Below are 13176 nucleotides of genomic sequence, written 5' to 3' on the forward strand. Positions count from 1 at the left end.
ACTCACTTTCGTCCTTAGCAGCTTGCTTCGGTACGTGGTGAGAGACGTTTATCATTGCTTACGTTTTTCAATAGTCTCTCGGACACACAGTTGTGGAAAACTCCAGTACTAGCTGAGCGGCAGCGGAGGGTCGTACTGACTCGCACAGTAGTTTACCAACCGGCTGATATGCCCATGGCGGCGGCTTCAAAACCCTGCAGAGGTTCCACTTGTCGGAGTGTGCTGCTGACGGCTGTCGTTGTATTGCTGCTCTCGCCGAGTCATCCGGTGTCCTCTCTAGACTGGTGTATCCCCTGGTACTTCTGGCGCGAGATTGAAGTCGGTAAGTGGCGTGCCGATGATTTTATAATGATTGCGAGCCAGCAAGCAGGTGATGCCAATGTTCTAAAGATTGAGTGGCTCTGAGTAAAGATGATTGACTCTCTGTACCCTGTGTACTGCACATGGTTGGGTCTCTGGAGTGGACTCTGGAGTCTGGAGTGTCGTGTAGGGGAAATGTCGCGCTATGATGTCTTTTGGAAATCGGAAATCACATTGCTTTTGCTTCTACATGACATGTGTTTCGCGATGATGTCTCGGGTCGGAGTAAGATAGTGAGATAGTGAAAGTCATGTTCCTGTCAAAAAGTTTGAAAGCTTGGGCTATCGCCTTGCTTCGTATAATATATTATTATTTTAAATTAGAGTTCGTCCTTCGTGTTGAGTAGATCTAAGTCTAAAGGCGGCGCATTGTGTTCTGCTATGTTGAGCATTCAACGGAATACGGCAATTTAGAGTACCTCGTAAAACTCTGATACATACACGGAGAAGCAGCCAAGTCAGTGTGATGTCGAGCCGTGTGGAAGCGGACCGGACCTTTCCACCTGTTTTCCTGCACTGGTGCATCTGGTAAAGAGATGTAGATCGTACCATTGACGATCTTTGCCTGTGGGAATGGCTTGTGGGATACCGCTGTCATTGCATCTGAAGATCCGCTGTCACTTCGTGGACAGCGCACTGCGCAAAGCCGTCGTCTAGCTCTGAACATTGATCGCGAATCACGAGTGTTGATTGACACAAATCGTAAGGCGTCCTCTGTTCGCAACACATCTAATCGATGTATGACTTCGCGAGTAAATCCGACTCGAGTACAGTAATATCTGAGATCAACTGCATGTAGTTTGAGAGACACCTGCCTTTGTGGATCGAAGTGGATCAGGACAGGGCTAGGGATGTAATGCGGAAGGTTGGATACTGAACGTTTCAGCCAGCGATTTTTGGCCATCTAACATGGGGGGGGGGGGGTACCAGCTGATTTTTGCAAAAAATCAAAGATTAATCATTTTTACGTTGAGATTAAGGTGAGTTGCTATCATTCTTCTGCGATTTACTGCCGCTAGCCCCACATTTGTGATACTAAATCCGCGTGGGTGGAAAGCTCACGCGCAAAGCAACATTTTGGTACCAAACATTCCTTGGTTGGAGGAAGGAGAAGGAAGTTGCTTTCTGTTTTGGCGCAGTGGAATTATAGACTGAAATTGCTGTCAGTATATTGTTAGCTACCTTCATCACGCTCGTGGTAAGTCTTCTGGAGTTATTCAGTCACCACTCGAGGTTTTCCTCGCATCCTCGGGTAGTTGTCCTTTATATTTTTCGCAAGTTCTTTTGAATACGATGGTGAACTCAAAAATACGATGGGCCTTTACTTTTCTCTGTTTCCAGTGGAAGATATACACATCTGCGACGCATCGCACGACATGGAGCACCATGCAGCGCATTTTCAGCATCTATGCCGTGTTGGAGGCGCAGAATTTCCTGCGTGCTCCCAACAGACGAGATATCCAGTGTCTGACTACAGCGAAACGATGAAGAATGTATTCAGTGTTAACTGGTTTGAGGGAAAGAGATTCAGTATTGATGTTTGTAATGACGACCCTACCATTCACCCAACATATATCTGTGCTCTTTGCCAAAGAGTGCTGAAGAGATCAAAGAGCACAGAAAAGTTCAATCCCTGTGGTGGTGGTTGTGGACAAGGGGTAACATTTAGTTGGAAAAGACATGAACCTGTGAATTGCCGAGTCTGCACCAAGTTTCAAGAAAAATAGAAGGGTGGCCGACCAAGCAAACGGATAAAAACAGCAAGCGGAGCAGCAAAAATGACATCAAGAAGTAGCAGTGCAGGTGCATCTAGCAATGGCATGGACATAATCTGAAAGTGACGTGCATGACATATCTGCACCTGATTATGAAGCAGAGTGCGATTTGACTATGTCAAGATTTGCCGACAGCAGTGCAGCAGCCACAGTACAATGCAAGATCTGCCGCAGCATGCCGAGCAATGGTGTTCAGTCACCATGCTGTTCTAGAGTATTTTGCACGAAATGCATATGCCAAGCATTAACCAACCGCGCACATGAATCTGCGGTGTATCAAGAGTGCACACATCAGGGACCGCGCCGTAGGGTGCGTTATGCCGAGGTTAACGTTATGTAGGACTAAACTGACCTAAACTGCCTAGCTACAGCTACCGCTTGATCGTACCGTGCACGTGAATGTATGTTGTATCGAGAGTGCGCACGCCGGGGACCGTGCAGTAGCGTGTGTTATGTTTATGTTATGTAGGATTATGTTGTGTAGACCAAAATTTGTATGAGAGTGATGCTGTTTCGGCGCGGGATTTGATTTTTTATGTACAATGTACTAGCGAGGTTTAAGTACAAGTGAGAGTTGTTATATCGAGAGCAGACCTGTAATAAGAGAGTGATAAATGTAATTATCGGTCATCTACTCTTACTACCGTACTTTATACTTCGAAGTAGACACTCGTAATACACCCAATGAGGTCAATGCGGCGAATACTGCGATTGTCGAATGAACCGTAAAATGCAGTGTATATGATTGTATGAATTGTGTGACAATAAATTTGGATGCGGCTTGTACTCCAGTGCGGCTTTTACTTTGGAAAATACTGTATGTCTAGCTCATTGGAACAGGAGCTCTCTAATGCATCTTGCCTCTACGATCAGAACTGACTATGGACTTCACCCTTACCCAAACTGTCAGTGGAGCTGGCTGTGTGTGTTGGAGTGGGGGGGGGGGGGGGATTGTAGTGAAGGCGGGGCTGAATAACATGTCCAATTCTACCCCGGAATTAATACCGGCAAATGTTGTCAGCATGGTTTGTTAGCAGCATCACTGCTTCATAGTTATGACTTCTGCTTGAAGACTCACAGGAGTGTTTGGCCTTTGGTCCCCTTTTCATTTTGCGTACAGCTGAAGACAAAGCAAACATTGATCTGAAAACGCTCTGGATCAGCCGAACACAATCCAAGCACAGTGTATGGGATCCTGGAAAACGTTTCCTCGTGGGAAATATGGATGCAGCCAATGGGACTTTCGGTCATTGACCACTTCCGTGCGAGCTGCATCTACGCCGTGATCCTTGCGCGTTTTGGCGTTCCTACAGATGCGGAAAGCTCCGTCTCACTGAGTCTCATGCAAACCATGAAATACCAACCAGGACCAAGGGGTGCTGCATCCAGTCGAATGACCCTGGATAGGGAGACCACCTGTACATTTTTTAAGTTCCCCTGCATGAGCGGTTGTATTAGACAGGTTTCGCTGTACACGTACTTAGAAAATACATTCTCTTGTGTCTTCTGCCTGCATGTAGGTGCTGGTTGGCCTCAGCATCGTTACTATGGCAGCGGTCTCAACGGGATTGATCTCTGCTTAAACTGCAACACTAGCGGCGGTTTCGAGCGCTATCCGTTCAAGGAGTATGCCGACACGCTGGGAGAGTTCATGATGGACGCTCGTCTCAACTGGCAGAACTCGCCACGCTTCTACTGGCTGCGCGAACACTCGGTGAGTGGATTTCCTATTCCCGTTGCTGGGTCTTACCCTTGGGTGTTGGAAGTTATTCTACGTTGAGGTGACTATGAAAAACCGGGGTAGGGGGGGGGGGGTGCGGGGCCTCCCGCAGAAACAGTTTGGGAAACGTGGGCCCAAATGGTCCGTATTTCAGTGTTTCAAAAACCACAGGATAAAGTTATCGTTGCGGGTTTGGCTGCACCTGCCTGCGAATTATCAGAGACATTTATGTGGGAATCGTATTGACAGAAATCGGTCCTGGAAAAACTTCTAATTACTAGTAAGCGGTATGTTCGAATTAAGCCATATTCAAATTATCAGGATTCCACCTGTATAATTATGTGATTTTTTTGCAGGAAATCATATTGTATGAAATCACTATCTCACCCATCGGCGCCCCACACATCACTGAAAGGATATCCAAGTATCTGGAGAAGAACAATCGTCCACTGAAAGAGGCCTACATGGGTCGAGTTCTTGGTAAGGAGCTGTGGATACAATTGTGTATTACTAAAGCATACACATCCATCTCCTGTAAATTCTGATCCTTTTTGTCAATTTTTTCCAAGTCGAGTTCGATTATGCACTGCAGGTCGGGTTTTGTTTGTCTATGTACTCTGGTTTTAATCTTACTATGGGGCTGAAAAGAGGCTTATGTTTGTGTGTGCATGTGTGTGTTTGTGTGTGTGTACGCGCGCACGTGTGTGTGTGTGTGTGTGTGTGCGTGCATTCATGCATGCATGTGTGCATGTGTGAATGTGTATGTGAATGGTATGCACGTATTATCATCTTACCCAACTTAGATCACAGCTTTCAGATTTCCTGTAGCAATGTGTCCAGTCAACCTGAGCTCTGGTCCGTCTACTATAACATGACCATAACGTACCCAATCCGCAAAACCCTCATAGTGCGTGTACTGCAGACAGTGGTGTGCAATACAATGGGTAAGCCTGTGTTTAGTCTCTTTACTTCTGTGCGCAGTATATCTCTCTATCCCTGTTTGTCTCTCTCTATTTGTCTCTATCTCTATTTCTGTCTCTGTCGCTGCATCTCTCTCTACCTCTCTCTACCTCTCTCTCTCTCTCTCTCTCTCTCTCTCTCTCTGTCTCTGTCTCTGTCTCTCTCTCTCTCTCTCTCTCTCTCTCTCTCTCTCTCTCTCTCTCTCTCTCTCTCTCTCTCTCTCTCTCTCTCTCTCTCTCTCTCTCTCTCTCTCTCTCTCTCTCTCTCTCTCTCTCTCTCTCTCTCACCAAGGCAGTCAGTCGTTTTTGGCATGCACTTCTTTATGTTGCTTCCAACTTGGTCAATTTCATGTTGCCCGGTTTTCCACCTGTTGAGAAATAATCAAAACTACTCGTGGAGACTTCGACCATGTTGCTTGTGAGGAGCCAGGGTCTTGTTAATTTCTTGAGAGTCATTGTGTTTGTTGTCAACGTGGAAACTCCTTGGGTTACGGGTGGTTTGTTGTGAAATTCTGATGTCCCAATGGGCTTTGTACTGGTTTGTGGTGATCCACTTCAGGCCCACCATCAAGTGTGGTCACAACGCAAGAGGTTACTGCCATTCCGGCAACCAGCACTGTCCGCCAGGCACCTGCCACCGGCACCACGGCTCAAAAGAAAGACGATGTGTTTATTGTCCTCTTGATAGCCATAGCCGGCATTGCTGTATCCGTGGCGGCCATCCTTGTCTTTGTCATTTACTATAGAAAGAACAGAAAGTAAGAGGATTGGGTGGATCCGAGTCTTCTTCGGCTGGGTTTCATTTACCCTGGGTTTTGAACTTCTGTTAAGCGGCAGTGAAGATTTGGTGAAGGTAGAGAAAGAAAGAGAGAGAGAGAGAGAGAGAGAGAGAGAGAGAGAGAGAGAGAGAGAGAGAGACAGAGAAAGAGAGAGAGAGACAGAGAGGCAGAGAGACAGACAGAGAGAGAGACAGACAGAGGAAGAGGGGGAGGGGGAGGGGGGAGGGAAGGGGGAGGAGGAGGAGGAGGGGGAGAGGAGGGGGAGGGGAGGGAGAGGGGAGGGGAGGGAGAGGCGAGGGAGGGAGGGAGAGAGGGGAGAGGGAGAGGGAGGGAAGAAAGAGATGGAGAGCAAACAGTGCAGTGTATGTTAGCAATCTAATTTTGTTTGAAGACCTCATTAACTGAGCAGGGAAGAAGTAGTACTGGATCCTACATCTTGATCTCAACTTACTTTCTTTGTGGAATCCTTCGGATCTTCAACTGATTGCTTGATGTTTGCTTTGCTGCCTATTCTTATAGGATGAGGAAGAAGCAGATTCAGCGCAAGAATGAAAATGGTATGATCAGTTCCGCCATCATGTTTTCTGGCCTCGTTTGAACCAGTTATGAAGTCGTTAAGTGTGTATTGTGATTGCAGCAGGGGGGGGGGAGATTGTTTGCTGGTATGTGGTTAGGTTTACAGGGTTGTTCTGAAAGTCTCTTTCAAATGAACTCAATTCACCTAGCTCAATCCACCCTGTATCTGCTCGGTCAATAACTACCACAAAATGTTGTGCTTTTCCACGGGAGAATGGCATCACTAAGCCTTATTGGTTTAGAATTGCCCTGTTTCTATTAAAGGTTACTATTGAAGGCTACTATTGAAGGTTACTATTGAAGGCCCTTCCTTTGTGAATAATAAGGTCCTCTCCATCTCCATGCAGTACGACAGGACACATGCTAATGGCGGTGGCTTGAAGAGTCCATGCTTGTGCTGCCGTGGTGGCTGGCCAGGGTTTGTTAGATTGCAGCCACAGGACTGTTCTGTGTGTTTGCGCTGCTACTTCAATCCTTGTGTGTACTTATTTCCAAAAAGTGTCCGCGTAGACAGAAATGAAATCAACGCAATAAGTAAAGCAAGTTGCGCAACACACACTGGCGGGCTTTGTCTGCGCAGACGCCGAGACCTTCAAGGTCGACAGAGCAGCCAGGCCACGCCACCACTTCTCGTGCATATCCGGGATTATAGTGGACTTTAAAAAAATAAAGGGTTTGCTCCCCACACTGGAGCTCACGCTATTCCAGTGTGGGGAGCAAACCCTTTCTTACAAATCATCACCGAAGTCGCAACCACTACTTCGTACTATAGTGGACTTTCGTATAATAATTTTTTTTTAACCCATTCACACAGGTTGGGTTTCCTTCAACGGTTTCGTTGCCATCTCTTCAGAAGGATTTTACTGGCTCTTCATTTTTCCGATTCTTTTGTTTTGTTTTTACCGGGTAGGTCGTCGTCGCCAACAAGCTCATCCGTTTGCAGACTGTTTGATCGGCGCTGGGGAGGTTGTATCCGAGAATGAGATTGGAAAAGGTAAGCAATGCATTGAGTGATATCCAAATGTACTGACGGCCACTGAAACTGTTTTCCATGAAATGCGCATCAATTTTGCTGATGTGTATTGAGGCTCCTGCCAGAAATTCTGCAATTTGTGGAATGAAAAATATGGGTTGAGACAGGATAATGAACTTCAAAAACAAGAGAGGAATAGATGTAGGCAAATGATGCAAAGAACAGCACTTACTATACCGACCAACAACGCAGTTTAGCCTTTCTTGGTTTCCGCGGCACCTGCCTGTTCTCTGTTTCAACTGTTTCCATGTGTTCATCTCTGTGTTCATATGTATGTGCTCCTGCGCACGTGTGTCCATGTCCATGCTTCTTGTACTAGTATTTGTATGTGTGCTCTCATGATCCTTTGCAGGTGCATTTGGTGTTGTCTACCTTGGAACATACCAGGGAGAGAGTGTGGCTATCAAAACAATGAGAGGTACGGGGAAGTTCATTTGCTGTTTAAATTTTGTTCACATGTCCTATTTTACGAAGAGGACGTAACCAAGAGTGTGACACTCGACTATTCCCAAACCCACGACGGACATTTCGGGACATCAGTGTTTCGCTGCTATTTGATTCACTGTCGCCATCATGCTAAGCAGTGCTATCCAGAGATACAGTGAAACCTGTCTAAGACGACCGCTCAAGAGACCTTCAAAACATGGTCTCAGTTACCAGGTGGTCTCCTTATCCAGGGTCATTTGACTGGGAATAGCATCCCTTGGTCCTGGCCTCAGTGGTCTTCTAGGACAAGTGGTCGCCTTATCCGAGTGGTCGCCTTCTAAGACCAAGTCTACTCATAGACTTCACCTGACTGTGTGCAACCGGGTCTGAAATCCTCCTTTGCTTGTGAAGAATTTGTTCTATTTCGTGCTTGATGAATCAAATGTTTGCCCAATGGATATCGAGAGCGTGTTGATCGATAAATACAATTTAAAAGTTGCCTGATGATTGAATTGTGCTAGAAACTATGAGTTGTGTTGAACTCTGTAAACCTCTTTTGTGCCTTTTTGTGTGTTATAGTGCTCCACATTATTGTGTTGAGTGCTGCACATTATTGTGTTGAGTGCTCTCCGTAGGCTAAACGAAATATCCTCATTCTAAATACAAATTTCTGCATTTTTCTGTTTTTTTTTGTTCCTGCAGTGAACGGATCTATCACCGAACAGCAGGTCTACAACTTTCTCCAGGAGGCCGTCACCATGAAGCAGTTCAACCACGCCAACCTGCTCAACTTGATCGGTGTCTGTCTGCCGGAGAACGCCTCTCCGCAGATCATTGTGCCGTACATGGACCGGGGTGATCTGCATACGTTCCTGCGCAACCACAACGCATCCGTGCCCAAGCCGTTCCGTACGTCCGAGTCCGACCAGGATACGGTGAGTGAATCCCTGCGGCCGCGGACCTACTTACCGTATCTTCCCGGGTACATGTGTACACCACTGTAGATGCCGCACAAACTACAGACCTCTCTCTCTACCCTGTTTATCATCAGAGCCAAGGATTAAAATTAAAACAGAGGACCATAAGTTTACAAGTTATCCGTTTTGTCCAACACTAACACGGTCAACAGTATTCTGCTTATAATCGTTAGTGTTGGGCAAAACGGATAACTTGTAAACTTATGGTCCTCTTTTTTACTATCATCAATTTGACCATGGTTGTATAAGCCGACATTTTTTGGGCGAATTAATAGTGTTTAAAGTGCGACTTATACTCTGAAAAAAAGGTACCTTCTTACCAGTAGCGATAGTGATGTGCACTCGGTTTCATTGTGTCACAAACGGTTGAGCACATGGAGCATAGAAGCCAGTGAAAATTCCGCTGAGGGCTTTCGCACCATTACTCATCAAAATATGTCCCTTAAGGCCTTCATCTGCTGCTTAAAGTTTACTTAGTCTTGCCCATACAGTCAGTCAGCTTTGCGAATGACCCGTGTCCGTGAAAGTGTCGTTATTCACGAGTTGTCGTTATTCGTGAGGTTGACAGCATGCAGTCAAATGGTCACTTGGTTTGAAGACTGGGTTGCAAGTTGGTACCCCAAACAAACAGATTGCCTTTAGCCAGCGGAGAGGGATCCACGCAATAATGTGGATCACTATTATTATAATCGCAAGTCGCCTAGTGATTGTTTTGAGCAAGAAACTCGGAGTTGCCACAAACTCTAAAACCTCCTTTGTACATTGTATGGGTGTGCTGATACACTGCAGGAGGAGCTGAGTAGCAATGAGCTATATGCTGTCATGCTGCAAGTGGCCTTGGCCATGGACTATCTCAGTTCAAAGAATTTCGTTCACAGGGATCTGGCAGCTCGCAATTGCATGTAAGTGAGGTGTGCTGAGTTGTTCATGCTGTTACGGAATCTCAGCCATTCCGTTCCCCGGGACACAGGACACAAAGGACAAGACTAGTTTGTTTTACATTATATTGCTGACATGACGGAAATGAAGACTACACTGAAAGAGACAAACAAGAAGACTGACAAAAGGACTCTCAACTACAGAATCACGCATGCTCATTCGCACATGCAGCGACTAGACGAGACAGTTTGGGGAATGCCATCACACAGGAAAACAACACATCATTTCACAACAATGCAGTACACACCCAGTACGTTGTACTGGTTTGGTGCTGTCACTACCATCATCGCCAATGCCACAGCTGGTGCCACCACCACCTCCACCACCATCGCACCCACAGCAACGCCACCAACACCACACCCACACCACCACCACTGCTGCCACCACCACCGTCGCCGCCACCACCATGACCACCACCACCACACCATTACCACCACCACCACCACCACCACCACCATGACCACGTACTTCCGTATAGCCGTCTCTGTGTATATGTATGACTCATTCTTTCCACGTCAATCTCTGTGTCAAAGTCGTAATCACTGTGTTTATGTATGCATGTGCGCATCTCGATCATGAACAAACGCATACACAGGTGCACACAAGAGACTCGATTTATCATTTACTGACATTTAGTCCTTTAGCACTTCATTAAAAAAATATCGATCCTCTGCATAAACATGTGTATGTTCGTATTGGGGGGGGGGGGGTTTGGGGAAAGATTAACAAAAATAATATCGTCTTGAAAAAATATCGATATTTACGGACGGCCCCTAACCAGTAAAGATCTTCAACACTTGTATTTTACAAGCATGACTATAGTGGTCCCTTTATAACCCAGCATCATGTGTGCTACGCAAACTCTGCTGGATAAGGGAGGGTGCTGGATTAGGGAGGGTGCTGGATTAGGGAGGGTGCTGGAATAGGGAGGGTGCTGGATTAGGGAGGGTGCTGGATTAGGGAGGGTGCTGGAATAGGGAGGGTGCTGGATTAGGGAGGGTGCTGGATTAGGGAGGGTGTTGGATTAGGGAGGGTGTTGGATTAGGGAGGGTGCTGGATTAGGGAGGGTGCTGGATTAGGGAGGGTGCTGGATTAGGGAGGGTGCTGGAATAGGGAGGGTGCTGGATTAGGGAGGGTGCTGGATTAGGGAGGGTGCTGGAATAGGGAGGGTGCTGGATTAGGGAGGGTGCTGGATTAGGGAGGGTGTTGGATTAGGGAGGGTGTTGGATTAGGGAGGGTGCTGGATTAGGGAGGGTGCTGGATTAGGGAGGGTGCTGGATTAGGGAGGGTGCTGGATTAGGGAGGGTGATGGAATAGGGAGGGTGCTGGAATAGGGAGGGTGATGGAATAGGGAGGGTGCTGGAATAGGGAGGGTGCTGGAATAGGGAGGGTGCTGGATTAGGGAGGGTGCTGGATTAGGGAGGGTGCTGGATTAGGGAGGGTGCTGGATTAGGGAGGGTGCTGGATTAGGGAGGGTGCTGGAATAGGGAGGGTGCTGGAATAGGGAGGGTGATGGAATAGGGAGGGTGCTGGAATAGGGAGGGTGCTAGAATTGGGAGGGTGCTGGAATAGGGAGGGTGCTGGAATAGGGAGGGTGATGGAATAGGGAGGGTGCTGGATTAGGGACTGTGCTGGATTAGAAAATATGATTTGCTGCTGCCAATGTGCATGAAAAGGACATCTTGGTTGCTGAAAATTGCACTGGTTTATAGAGGCTGCTGGTTTATAAAGTGCTGGATTAGAGAGGGACGACTGTATCACCTTTTGTCCTGTCTACACACAGGCTGGACCGTGACCTGATAGTGAAGGTTGGTGACTTTGGTCTGGGGCGTCACATGTACGATGAAGAGTACTATCGTGCTAACAGCGAGTTCATGCTGCCCGTCAAGTGGATGGCTCCGGAGAGCCTGCGCTACTACAAGTTCACCTCCAAATCAGATGTGGTAAGTTGTGTTGATAAGCTTGTACCAATCCCCGCGCAACGCTCTCTGTGTTTATCGCAGTTAGAACACTCTGACCTTGGTGCTTTGAACTGGTTTAGAATGCTTTTTTTGTTTGTTTGGCAGATTTCATTGAGACCGGTTTGGTTCGTAACCTGACCTCTGCTGGAGAGACCTAACAAGTTCGAAACAGTTAACTCTCCGGAGATGCCTACTTAAAGAAGTAGTACCATCCCTTTGTATTTTCTAGCACCCCGACACTCCCTCGTGTTTGCAAGATGTAGGCCATACCAAGTTTGAGTAAAGGGATTGCTTTACTGGCTTAGTGGCTCTGCTATCATATCCTTTGGTGTATCAGCTCATCAACTCTCATTGTGATTTGGTAGCAGGGAACTGCAAAATAAACCTGCAGCTCAATATTGAATCCATACTCTGCAAATGTCATGAGGCGAACATTTTCTCCATCAATGTCCAGTGGTCTGAGGAACCTCGCGACTCAGTAATCCCCCCCCCCCCCCTCCCGTCAGTTATGTGCCGTTCTGTCACACTCTCTGACTGTGTATGATCTGGCTACGCCGCTGGACAGTTAGTTATAACTCTTTTAAAGCACGTTAAGATGGTTGCTCCAACGAGTCTAAGTTCTTAACACATTGTCCCATCTTCACTTTGCAATGATTATACTGGCTCACCATCTGAGTACGAAGGAAAAATTATACTCGGCGATTTCGGCTTATGAAGTCATTCATGACAGTTCTGTCTTGTGTACTTGCGTTGCCCTTGTGAACAGTGGTCGTTTGGAGTGCTGATGTGGGAGGTTGAATCCCTCGGCCGCATTCCCTACCCGGGTATCAGCAATGCCGAGATTGCCGACTTCGTCTCCGATGGCAACCGATTGTCCCAGCCCGATAGATGCCCAGATCAACTGTAAGTGATTTCTGTAGGAAGACATTGTATTGGAACTGTCACAAGTAGTTCACAAGCCAGGGCATGCACCTCCGTACGTAGGAGGGAATCCCTTTTAAAAACACAAATGTTTTGATACCAAGACTTTCTGCAGCAATGTCCACTGGTCTAACGAAGCTCACAATCAAATTTTAGTCAGTAAACATTACACGCAGCCTCGCAGGGAATGGTACCAAGGGAATTCTCGTATATGGATCCTGGACAGTGCGATTGTCGTTTATGTGATACGCGGTACTGATGTAACGCGGCACTGTTGCAGCCGATTGAGACCTTCGCAGCTCTTGAAAGTGACATCAAGGACGAATTCCGTTTTCCGAAACTCATGCAGAGTTGCGCACCCATGCATCTACGTGGATTGAAGGGATCAACTAAGCAAACAATTTGTTTCGCTACTATAGTCATGTCGTGAACGTTTACTGCTGTTCCCAACTCTAAATCTTTGGAATGTCGCAGTCACTACCACTATTTCGTTCAAGTTGTAAAGTAGTTTCTTTTATCTCTTTTAACTGTTGCCTGATGATTGCGTAGCATGAAACTCGAAGTAGCGATGAACTAGCCTTGCTTGTGGTGTACAGTCAACTTGGCTAATAACGACTGCGGATATAACGACAATTCGCGAATAACGACAGAATTTCCATGCCCAGAGCAAAGTCCCATCCCACTGTAATACATATAATGAGACTTCGGGTATAATGACACTTCGCGAAAAAGGACATCTTTTTGATCAAGT

The 13176-nt window shown here is 46.8% G+C and overlaps 1 protein-coding gene across 1 annotated transcript in view; it reads left to right on the forward strand.

Annotated features, from left to right (window-relative positions):
* Positions 1-13176, forward strand: part of LOC135825755 (tyrosine-protein kinase Mer-like) — a 16481-nt gene continuing 3305 nt past the window's right edge. The window contains exons 1-12 of the mRNA XM_065338379.1: positions 1-322; positions 3655-3848; positions 4211-4334; positions 4658-4798; positions 5373-5571; positions 6112-6149; positions 7079-7162; positions 7554-7619; positions 8330-8562; positions 9394-9506; positions 11327-11486; positions 12271-12407. Coding sequence (XP_065194451.1) covers positions 169-322; positions 3655-3848; positions 4211-4334; positions 4658-4798; positions 5373-5571; positions 6112-6149; positions 7079-7162; positions 7554-7619; positions 8330-8562; positions 9394-9506; positions 11327-11486; positions 12271-12407 — 1643 coding nt within the window. The 5' untranslated portion in view covers positions 1-168. The remainder of the gene's footprint in view (positions 323-3654; positions 3849-4210; positions 4335-4657; positions 4799-5372; positions 5572-6111; positions 6150-7078; positions 7163-7553; positions 7620-8329; positions 8563-9393; positions 9507-11326; positions 11487-12270; positions 12408-13176) is intronic.

This window comes from Sycon ciliatum, chromosome 10 (assembly GCF_964019385.1).
Source record: "Sycon ciliatum chromosome 10, ocSycCili1.1, whole genome shotgun sequence".
In the NCBI taxonomy this organism is placed as follows: Eukaryota; Metazoa; Porifera; class Calcarea; order Leucosolenida; family Sycettidae; genus Sycon; species Sycon ciliatum.